The following is an 11401-nucleotide window of genomic DNA, read 5'->3' on the forward strand; positions in this document are numbered from 1 at the left end:
CAGGTCTCAGCCAGGGTGAAACCACGACATTGAGAATGAGGATGAAGAGGACAAGGAGGACGAATTATCCAGAGAGATATACAGGGAGGAATAGGAGGAAGAACAGGAGGAGGAATACAAGGAGGAACATAAGAAGGAACACAAGAAGTAATACGAGAAGGAAGAATGCAAGGAGGAACTGAGAAGGTATATGAGGAGGATGAGGAATACTTGGAGGTGGAGGATGGACAATGAACAGTATGAGGAGGTATAGGCTGAGGAAGATGAGGAGAAGAATCCAAGAAGCAATACAGGGTAAGAGGAGTTGGAGGAATATGAGGAGGAACAGAAGCGCCAACAGAAGAAGGAATAGGAGGAGGAACAGGAGAAGGAGTATGAGGAGGAGGCGGTGCTGGAGGAGGGGGAAGAGAAATTCAAGGAGAAATAGTAGAAGAAATACAAAAAAGGAAGACGAGGAAGAAGAGGAGAATGAATACAAGATGGAATAGGAGAAGGAATACAGGAAGGAATATGAGGGGGAGCAATATCAGGTGGAGGAATATGAGGAATAGGAACTGGAGGAAGAAGTGAGAACACTCAAGTAGCCACAGTAACTGTACCTGGAGAAAGAAATCTCCTAGCTGTACCTTGTCTTGGTTCCCAAAGTTGAGCTGGCTCTGGCAGGTGTCTGTAGGCATCAGCACGTCCCTGGCCTCAGGCAGAACAGTCTGGGTCATGTTCAGCAGCTTTTAAGGCTCTGTCAGAGCTCAGCTCAGAGCTGCAGGGGAGGGAAACAAACTCAACATCGGGTAGGAGCAGGGAAATGCTTTGCTCACACCCTCAAGACAGGTGGCACACTGCCAAATCTGCACAAGAATTTGCCAGCACAAAGAAAAGGGGGTGGAAAAGAGGGGTGGACTTACCGGGGACTGAGGGGCTGAAGCTCTGGGGCTGCCGACTCCACACGAGGCCAAGATGGCTCCGGCAGGGACTTGCTGCCCAGGCTGCGGCAGATACCAAAAGCCCCGGCTGGGCGGGGGAGCCGAGCTGCAGGGAGAGGGGGTGCTGGGGGTGGGGAGAGGCTGGAGGGGGGGAAACGCCCCCCTCCTGTGGGGAATGGAACAGCCGCCCGGGAAAGGAGACACCTTGTGCTGGTGGGAGGGGAGCTGTGAGAGCCCGAGGAGCAGCAGCACAGCCCGAGATAGGGGGTGTGGCAGCCGTGTCAGTGTGGGTGCTGTCTGGCAGCCGTGTCAGTGTGGGTGCTGCCTGGCAGCCGTGTCAGTGTGGGTGCTGTCTGGCAGCCATGTCAGTGTGGGTGCTGCCTGGCAGCCCTGTCAGTGGGCGTGCTGCCTGGCAGCCGTGTCAGTGTGGGTGCTGTCTGGCAGCCGTGTCAGTGTGGGTGCTGTCTGGCAGCCATGTCAGTGGGGGTGCTGTCTGGCAGCCGTGTCAGTGGGGGTGCTGTCTGGCAGCCATGTCAGTGGGGGTGCTGTCTGGCAGCCGTGTCAGTGTGGGTGCTGCCTGGCAGCCATGTCAGTGTGGGTGCTGTCTGGCAGCCGTGTCAGTGTGGGTGCTGTCTGGCAGCACGGTTTCAGCCATGCAGGCACTGTTACAAGCTCTGCATCTCTTCAAGGCTGCCAGTTGCCAGTGATTACTATTTCCAGCCTTGAAGAGGTGCACAGCTCTCCCCATGTCCTGGTTTAGATCACACTGTACTTCAAGTCCCTGGAAACACAGACTGTGGTGGCAAGGTTCATGCATCACTTTTCTGACAAGAGGAGAGCATGTAGCAGAGCAGCCACAAATTCACTCCCCACAGGGACTCCCCTCATCCCTTGCAGGGGAGGCACAGGTCCATGAGGGCAGCAGAACCACATACCTGGGTCTCGCTCGGGGCACGGCAGGTCCGGGGCTCTCACCGTGCCCCTTGGGCTCTTTCACTGCCTGCGGGCAGGAGCAGAAGAGACAGTGCAGGGAGGGAATCTGCCCTGATGAGATGTCAGCGCTGCTGCTGAACAAAGCATAAATATACATAAAAATACTCCAAAGCAACCTATAGGAGTTTCCCCAGCAGAACTTCTTGTTGGGAGAATTCTTGCAGTTCCCAAAATTTATGTTCCCTTGGATGGAGATGATCAGGAAAACAAATACCTTTTATAGTTACAAAATGCATTTATAAAGCATTTCTCTTGGCTATGAAAGCCCTGAGCCGCAGTGCCAGAGGGGATGCTTGTGGGCTCCCTGGGTAGGTTTCAGGCCAGGTTTGTCTCTCTGTCCTCGCTCTTTTGTTTTGGGAGCTGCTGCTGGATGTTTGGCATGTTTGAATGTGAAGGAAGGTAGAGCTGAGAAGTGACATAGGGCACATTTAGGACAGTTCCCTGAGGTATTAAAGCCTGGTAGGTGATTTCTCCCCCGGGGTTTTACCAACAGGATGAGAAGAAGGGACTCGGGCAAAGCTATGGCTGAGAGGGGGTGACAGGAAAGGAAGTGGTTGGTAAAAATGCCAGGGGTTTTGGTGAACTATCGGCCGCCCGTGCGATTGGAGAGGGATCCTCCAGCTGTTCCATGGTCATCGAACAAGAACTGGGGCTGGGGAGCGATCGGGGTAAAGCTGCCCCTGTCCCCTCACTCTAGAAATGATAAACAGCAGCTGAAGGAGCAGCACAGTTGGGTGACGAACTGGCAGCGATGGGGATTTTTGCTTCCCAGCTCACAGCGTCACAGCGCAGACCTCAGCCCGGCCGGAGGGGCGTCCCTCAGCGCCCCAGCAGCCTCCTCGTATCCCCCCCTCTTCCCTGGCACGGCGCAGGCAGCTCCCAGGGGTGCCAGAGACACCGAAATCCTGCTTGAGAGTGCGACTTGGGGATGGGGCTGCACTCGGTATCGAGTCCCGCTGTGCCTGAACTGGGGCAGGAGAATAAAAGACAACCCTGAAAGCTTCCCACTCCCTGCCTCAGTTTCCCTTTGGTCAGCAGCTCTTCCACCGGTTCAGCTGCTGCTCTTCAGAATCATGGAGAAAAGATGTTACGTGGAGGCGACAGCACATCAAGGCATCCAGAGCTCCAGAAATGGGAGGGATATACGGAAGGGAAGGGAGGGAGAGAAGGAAACAGACCCTGAAAGGAATAGCCACGTCATTGTATTTAAATACCAAGAAAACTCCAGAGCCCGCACGAGCCAAAACCAAGACCATTCTATGATGCTCGGCATCGTCCCCGGCAAGAGGGCAAAGCCAAAACCCCGGCAGAAATGCTGATCCTGTCCGAGACCAACGCCAACCCCAAGAGGGTTTGCAGAGCAACCAACTGGAATTTCTTCAGTTCATGGCTTTTTACTGCACTGAGGAAAGCTTCAGGAGCAGTGATGCCTGGCGAAGGCGCCCGTTTGATCCCAAAACATACGCAGTCACGGCAGCAACCCCCCCTTTCCCCTCCACAGACAGGTACCCGACGGGATGAGCTCTGGTTCACAGCAACAGCAAAAGCCCAGGGCACAAGTTTGCCATTTCCCAGGAGGGCAACCAGGAAGGATCGGGGCTCCCGGAGCTGGCAGCTTCTTGCAAGAGCCATCTCTGCAGCCCCCCCTTCTCCACCAGAACACAAAACTGCGACAACCCTCTTAGAGAGAGTGGCTGCGTGGTGCTCAGCTCTCAGCTGGGGCCAAACCATGACAGTGGGGAGAGCAGCTGGGCAAAGGGCAAGGGCACAAGGAGCGGGGATGGGGCTGTCCCCAAAACCAGCTCTGCACCCCTCAGGGTTTGCACACCCAGTATCCCAGACAGCAGATGTGATCCAGGCCCCCACCCCCGTTACAGCTTCACCACAAGCTTGTGAGAAACAAAAGATGTCTATTCTATTAAACCTGCTAGAGAGAGGAACAAGGGGGTCTGCGGGAGCCATAGAAAAAGAAGGGGGGGGGGGGGGCTGCAGGAGCCAAAGAAAAAAGGGGGGGTTCTGCAGGAGCCATAAAACAAGGGGGGGGTTGGTGTCTGCAGGAGCTAGAGAACAAAGGTACAGTCTGAGGGAGTCAGAGAACAAGGGGGGGTCTGAGGGAGCCAGAGAACAAAGGGGAGGTCTGTGGGAGCCAGAGAACAATGCGGGGTCTGCAGGATCAAAGGGTCCAAGTGGGCAGCTTCTTCCGCCGGCTCTTCTTGTTGCTCTCGACCAGGCGCAGCCCCTGCCTCTTGATGTCTTCACGGCTGAGGACAACGCCGGGGTCTTTCTCCTCAAAATCAAAGAGGTCTGGACAGAGAGGAGAGAAGCGGGCTGAGGAGAGGCAGTGGGGCCACCTCCGCTCAGCCCATGTCCCCAGGGAGAGCTGGCATGTTTTGGAGGGCTGGTGGCATCACGGTGACCCTCGGGCCGAGCCCTCTGCCACAGGCACTACTGACTAGTGAGGCTCTTTCTCCTTAGCATCCCAGGCTGACCTGCCCCTGTCTCGGACACTGCTGGGGCTTCCCCATAAGGGTCTGGAGCCCATGAGGTGGTGGGTACAGCTCCTGCTTTGTTAAAAAGAGGGGGCAAGCTGCCAAAACCTCAGTGGTTCCTCCAAGAGCATCCAACAGGAGGAGGGCAAAGCCAGACCCGAGCGCTGGTTCTTCTACACAACAAGGATTTCTAAGATGAGGGTCTCCCTCCTTGCCCCACACAACCCTCCTTGCCCCACACAACCCTCTTTGTTCCTGCTGTGCTCCAACACACACCACCCCACTGGCTGCCTTTCATCTCCCACATCCCCACCTAAAATCATCACTCAAGCTCAAAGCCTTGGAGACAGCCAAGGTCAGCCCCAAGGTGGATGGACACCCAGTAATCCCAGCGGGCAGGGGCTGGAACAGTCGCTGTGGAACGTGTCCTGGCTGTGCTCTCCTACCTTGGACACTGCTGCCTATGGCATCCAAGGAGATTTTCAGGTTCTGGGGATCGCTGGCGGTGGCCTTCTCCAGAAGATTCCTGACCTTGACCAAAGCCTGTGAAAGACACCCTGGGTCAAGTGAGGAAGGGTTGGTGGGTGGAACAGCCCCGGGGTGCCCCACCTGGATGTCCCTGGGGGAGACACCCTGCAGTGCCCAGGGATGAAACCCCCACGCACCTCGTTGCTCTCACTGGGGCTGTGGCTGTTGGGGGACAAGTCACACACCCGCTGTACCAGGTACTGCAGCTTCTGCTGGCAGTGCTGGAGCTTCTCTTCCAGCCCCAGGGCCTTGACACAATCCTCCTGGAGCAGGAGAGAAGAACCACCTTAGCGGGGAAAAAGAGCCCCTTGGAGGGATGGTGGCTGCCCCAGGAGTCCTCACGCCGTGCCACTGCCACACCAAGCACTGGGGGGGCCTGTGCTCACCCAGTGCTGCACAGGTACCTGTCCGGGCACTGTGATGCTGTGCAGGCGGATGAAGAGGTTGTCAAGGCCATCTTCAAACTGGAGCAGGACCTTCTGGTTCCTCAGGAGATGGGCTTTCATCTGCTCCAGCTTCTCTTCTTCACGCTGCAGGCTCCTCAACAGCTCCTCCTCCAGCATCCTGCAGCCAACCCCATTCACGTCCATACAACTGCACAGGGGTGCAGAGACACCCCAAATCTGGTGTGAAGGCTACTCAGGTTGCCCCCCTGCCACCCCTCCCAGAACTGCAAAGCAGAGGTGCTGCCTGCAGCCCATCTGCACCCCTGGTGCCACTGCCCATGCCAGGCAAGGAGGGAGGGGCCTCCCAGTGCCGAAACCGGAGCTTTGGCGACTCTGCCAGGACCAGAGCTGGGGGAGCACCCTGCTCAGGAACCTCTGGGACAGGAGGGATGGGTGGCTGCAGGGGGACAGAGGAAGGGGTGCCCTGTTTGGACATCCAGGACACACGTGTCCCCACCAAAGGAGGTGGCCCGGTCGCATGTCTGCCCTGACGCCAGCCGCACCTGTCTGTGTCGGGGGGCTGGCGAAACTTCAGCTGGGCGTGCTTCAGTTCCAGCTCCTTCAACCTCTTCCTCAGCGCCTGCACCTTCTCCTTGTATTCCTTGATGCAGGTCTCCAGGTCCAGCGAGGACTCCTGCTGTTCCAGGAGCCTGCTGGGGATGTCCTGGCCAGGGGAGAGCACAGAGACTCAGGCCCCGGTGCTCCAAAGGCATCGGGACGTGGCCTCAAGGACATTTCTGCACCCTGGGCCGCTGACAGCTCACAGGATGGAGAAAAGCAGGTCCATCCCGGCCCTCAGGAGCGGGGCTTTGGGGGCTGCAGGGGCAGAGGAGAGCAGGTGACCCCACAAAGCGAGCAGCAAGGGCTTCCCTGCCCATGGCTCCAGCAGCCCCCCGTTTTACCAGGGACGGGTCTTGACGTTACCCAGAGGAGGCAGCACTGCACCGCAGCCTTGGCCTTCTCCAGCTTCTCGGTCAGCCTGGCCTCGCGCTCCAGCTGGGCCTCGGCGGCCTCCGTCTTGGTGTCTGGTTGGGGGGAAGCGTGAGGGGTCCTTCCTGCCTGTGGCCGTGCCCGCATCCCACCCCCCCGCGCCCCGCCAGGCACTCACCCACCAGCGGGTCCTGCGAGTGCTGGGGCAGGGAGTCCGTGCCGAGCTGGTAGGCGGCTCGCTGCAAGGATGGTCATCGTCACCCCTGAGCTCCCTGCAGCCCCCCGTCCCCCCACCTCCCATGGGGGCTCAGCACCGATGCCTGCTGTCTGCCCACAGCTCATCCCGCAGCCCGTGCCCCTGCTCACCTCTTTGGGATGCTTTGTGCTGGCTTCCTTCAGCCAGCGCCTGTCCCTGGGCACCTTCTGGGCAGCCAGGGAGCGGTGCCTGAGCTCGCTCTGCGCAAGGAACCAGCTTCTCGTCTCCGCCATGTGTGCCTGCAGCGTATCGGGGAAGGGAGAAGCTGCTGCCAGAGCTGGGAGGGACCTTAGGGAGCCAGCTGAGCTTCTGGAACGGCCAGGGTCAAAAATGGCCCCCTGCACCCCTGTGTAAATGGGCTGAGAAGGAAACTGGGCGAGGATGGAGCGGGCTGCCTTCACCATGGCCGGGGCTTCTTCAGTTGTGCTGTGCCCAGCCCCAGGGCAGGCTGGCCCAAGGGCAAGATGCAGGAGGAGCTATGGGGGTATCTGGGTGCTGTGGGCAAGCCCAGCTCAGTCTCTTGCTTTTTAGAACAAAGCTACTCACCAGTGGGGTGCCATCTGCGGGCTGTGGAGGGTGGGAGAGGGCCCCAGGGTGCTCTGTACCATCTCACCTTGGCTACCTCGGCGGCTCTGAGGGCATGCGAGGCCACAGGCTCCATGTCTTCCAGCTCCCTCTGGTAACTCTCAGCCATCCCGCTCAGAAGGTCCAGGTGCTGAGGCTGGTGGGCCAGCTCCTGGGACACAGGGAGCCACAGCTCATCACCCCACCGAACCCCAGGGGTGCCCTGCATGCTGTCACAGGGGATGGAGGGGAGCAGGGCAGGTGGGAAGATGGCAGGGTGAGGAGGAGCTCACCTTCTTCAGGACATCCCGCACAGCCAGGTACTGGGTGGTCACCTTCTGTGCGGCACGGACCTTCACCAGCATCTTCTCAATGTTGTTCTCCAGCTGGTGAATCACCTGGGGCAGAGATGGGATGCGAGCTGGGGGTTAGCCCACAAACCAAGCCCAGCACTGCCCCTGGGGGCACCGGGCTGGGAATAAAGCTCCCAGTGGGTGCTGCCACCCCGAGAAGGGCTCCTGGGTACCCGCATCTGCTGCTGGTGCTGCCTGTCGTCCGCCGCAGCAACACTCTCCAGCTGCTGCAGCCGCCTCTGCAGCTCCCACAGGACCTGGCGCCGCCGCCGCACCTCGTACTGCAGCGCGTTGTAGGTGTTGGTGCGGCCATGGATTTCAGCCTGCACCTTCTCCAGGGCCAGCTGGAAGGGGACACGAGGGTTTACCAGGCTGCAGGCACGGCTCACCAGGCACCCCGGGGAGAAGTGGGGCTGCCTCCAAAACTCTCCCCCTCCCAGGGTAGAGCAGGGAAGCTGGGACGTAGCTCAGCACATTGTCACTCCCTTGGCAGTGTGGGGTGTGGGAGAGCTTTGCTGTGGTGGGGGCTGGTTGGGGTAAGGAAGAGCTGGGCACATGCTGGTGACAGCAACGGGACGGGCTCAGGGACTCTGCATAAGGCAGACCCTGGGCTGAGCCTCCATCAATCCATCAGTGGCCCAGAGGCGGCTGCTGGCGGAGAGCGGTGGCACCGTTCCCTCCCTTCCAGAGGCCCCTCTATCCCCAGGGGCTTTATAGCCAGGCCAGAACCTTGGGACAGGCAGTAGAGGGAAGCACCAGCACCTCTCTCTCTCCCAGGGATGTGGCTGGACCCCTCAGGAAGCCAGGCAGCCCTGGGGACCTGCCAGCTGTGACCGCCAGCAGCTCTGCTGGGCCAAGGAAGCTCAGGGTGCCAGAGGAGGACCTGCACAGATGGGGCTGAGCTGGAAGGGGACCCATGGGACCACAAGCGAACACCCCAGGTCTTGCTGCACCAGCCCTGCCATGCTGCCCTCGCACAAGCACCACATCCCTGTGCCGTGCACCCTGTTCTTCTGAGCACCCCTGGGGCCCCAGTCCCTGCCAGCAGTCCCTGCCTGCCCGCCCCTCCTGTTACCTCGACCGCCTTCCTGGCCATAAGGACACCCATGGGCCTCTCTTCTCTACATGCCTCTGAGAAGGTGACCTTGCTGCGCTGTGGGCGGCGGAGGGAAAGCAAGAGCATCACTGCCAGCCTGGGCATGGTCACGTCCTGCTCCCGGACAGGAGCTGGCTCTGCAGGGACAGCACCAGGGGGGTCCAGCACCTACCGGGGACGCCCGGACGCTGTCCAGGGTGTGGATGTCATCCCGTAACGTCTTGCGCAGGGGGAGCAGACGCTGCCTGGTCGCAGCCAGCTTTTCCTCACACAGACGAGTGAAAATCTTCTGCCCTTGCTCTGGAGGACATGAAGGCGCCGTGAGTCTCAATCAGGTACAGGCAGCTCGGCTCAGGACAGCGGGACACCCCCCACCCGCCCTGCCAAGCCCAAGGGGCAGCACCTCGCAAGGCAGCGACCTCCTTCAGCTCCTGGATGCGCTGGCTGAGTCTGGTCTTCTGGCCCTGCACCACGCAGGCGCTCCTGCCCCGGCCCTCCAGCCCCACGGCAGCCATTGTGGCACCACTGCCGGGTGGACACGCAGCCAGGACGAGACCACAGATGGAGCTGAGCTCCTGGTGCCTGTGGAGCCTTCACCACGGTGCCTTCAACTGCTGCAACCGCCCTGCTTGCCTATCGACTCCCGCAGACCCTTCCTCTTCGCTCGGGTGGGTGAGATGAACCGCGAGTACTGAGCTCCCCACGGCAGCAGAGGGCCGGGTGGGCAGCTGGGATACGGGTTCTGTGTCCCATCAATCACCATGGCTACAGTGTTTGCCCCCTGCCCAGCCTGGCAACCCCCCACGCCCCAACAGAAACGGGGCCAGGATGAGTTCCAGAAGATGAGAAACTACATAATATTGGTTAATATGATATTATAATATGATGTCTGGTGTTACAAACGGTGGTGACAAATTGTTCACTCTAGTTTAGAGTATCCAAATTAAAGCCTGTACAGAATTATTACCTGAACCCACCTACTCTCACTTCACATGTTCAGGAGCTTATCAGTCCTTTGCGCTTGCGCAGATCCTTCCAAGAATTGTGAGCGAGGGTCTCTGGTGGTCCTTGGAGGAAAGCCATGAGTCCTCCTCACCATGTACTTCTCAACTTTCGTCTGGAATGTGAGGGTCTTGCAAGCTTGCAGTGTTCTTATCAGTCTGAGCTAATTGGTGTCCTTGTTAGTCAGTTTTTCTGTAGCAAGGGGATAAACGATGTATCAGTGGTGGATGCCATCCCGCCCTCGAATCCTTGTTCCCAGACATAGTGTGAGACTCTCACAGGTAAGTTCCCAGAGCTGCTTCCCATAACTACACTGCATAACTGCACTACCTATATATCGTGATCCTGGACCCTCACATCAATTGCCATTAATAACAGCTCAGTTACAAAGCTCAACATAGTTTAACTGCCTACCGGTTTGAATAACAAATTGATTATACAAGGTTTATTACACTCCAGAAGGCTTTGCTATTGCAAGGGCACAGGCATTTTTATAGAAAATATCAACAAGCAATGCCTGCAAAATGCTCAGGCAGAAGGGCTGGTTTTCCCGTTTTCCATTCCTTGGCCACCCTGCCTCCTCCTCGGCTCGGCCTGGTCTGCACACCCTGTCCTCATGGGCACCATGTTCCCCAGCTGGTTACACAGCTTCCAGCTTGAGTGACTTTGCTATCTGAAGGGAACAGCAGGGATATTGTCCAGGCCAATCCCTTCAGAGATCAGAGTGAGGTTGCTGACAGACCTGCTGCCTTCCCCAACCCCATTCTTGTGGTTGTGTCACAAAACTGCCCACAGTGACTTCTGCAGGGCCCTTTGCAGAAAGCTCAACAAACACAGCAGTCAGACAACCACTACAAGTATCAAAATCAATAATCCTGTTTTGACCATTGACAGTATCCCTCATGTAATTCCCCACCCATAAAACAAGCTGCCTAGCCCAAAAAAATCCCTTTCCTTCTTCTATCTATGAAGGAAGGGAGGGAGGGAGGAGAGGGAGGGAGGGAGGGAGGGAGGGAGGGAGGGAGGGAGGGAGGGAGGGAGGGAGGGAGGGAGGGAGGGAGGGAGGGAGGGAGGGAGGGAGGGAGGGAGGGAGGGAGGGAGGGAGGGAGGGAGGGAGGGAGGGAGGGAGGGAGGGAAGAAGAGTGTTGATTATGGATTTAGTACCATTAATGATTGGTTTGTTCTGGTTTTCCATTAAAAGCCATTTATTCAGAACCTTTCTGTGTCTTCATGGGATGGGCAGGGAGCACCAGAATATAACACCAAAGAGGTGCAAGAGCACCCCCTAAATCACATCCATTGCTCAAACTGGATCCATTTACCACTATTAATTTACAAACTGGTAAAAACGAGCTCTAAAGCAGAAACAACCCTTGAAGGAAACTGCCTTGGCGTTTTAGTTCAATTAGGTTTAGGTTTGGGTGGGGTTTTTTTTGGGGGGGATATGGGGTCAGGTGTTATTTTTCCAGCACTGTGTGCAAATCCTGTAAATTCTTCCCTGTTGCTTCTGTCCCTGTTGTTAATGCTCCTGGTCTCAAAGAACATTCGAGTTCCTTTTTCCTGAGATGACTTTTGAATTCAGTCCCTACTGTAACACCGGCAGCTGATGTGCTGCACACCGTATCTCCTACACCACCTCTGAGGAACCACTCGACTGGTGGCCTTTTGGCATGTGCCAGGCCAAGAGCTATTCTTTCATTTCCCACTCCTTGTCATCCCAGGGCAGGTGAAATACTCCCATTTTTACCATCTTGCTGCTCACTTCCTGCAATGGTGTCACAGAATAGTCCCCAGAAGGCCAATAAAAATCATTGGTTAACTACA

The 11401-nt window shown here is 57.6% G+C and overlaps 1 protein-coding gene across 1 annotated transcript; it reads right to left on the reverse strand.

Moving 5' to 3' along the window:
- Nucleotides 1–4086: 4086 nt before the first annotated feature.
- LOC311197496 (coiled-coil domain-containing protein 183-like) lies at nucleotides 4087–9090 on the reverse strand (the record flags this gene model as incomplete). Its single annotated transcript, XM_084271259.1, has 12 exons — nucleotides 4087–4217; nucleotides 4849–4945; nucleotides 5335–5524; nucleotides 5880–6040; nucleotides 6301–6401; nucleotides 6485–6545; nucleotides 7176–7298; nucleotides 7420–7524; nucleotides 7653–7823; nucleotides 8555–8632; nucleotides 8748–8875; nucleotides 8979–9090. 12 exons carry the CDS (start codon nucleotides 9088–9090, stop codon nucleotides 4087–4089), a joined length of 1458 nt encoding a protein of 485 aa, XP_084127385.1.
- Nucleotides 9091–11401: the final 2311 nt, after the last annotated feature.

The sequence above is a fragment of the Gallinula chloropus genome (assembly GCF_964237585.1).
Source record: "Gallinula chloropus genome assembly, chromosome: 15".
Lineage (NCBI taxonomy): Eukaryota > Metazoa > Chordata > Aves > Gruiformes > Rallidae > Gallinula > Gallinula chloropus.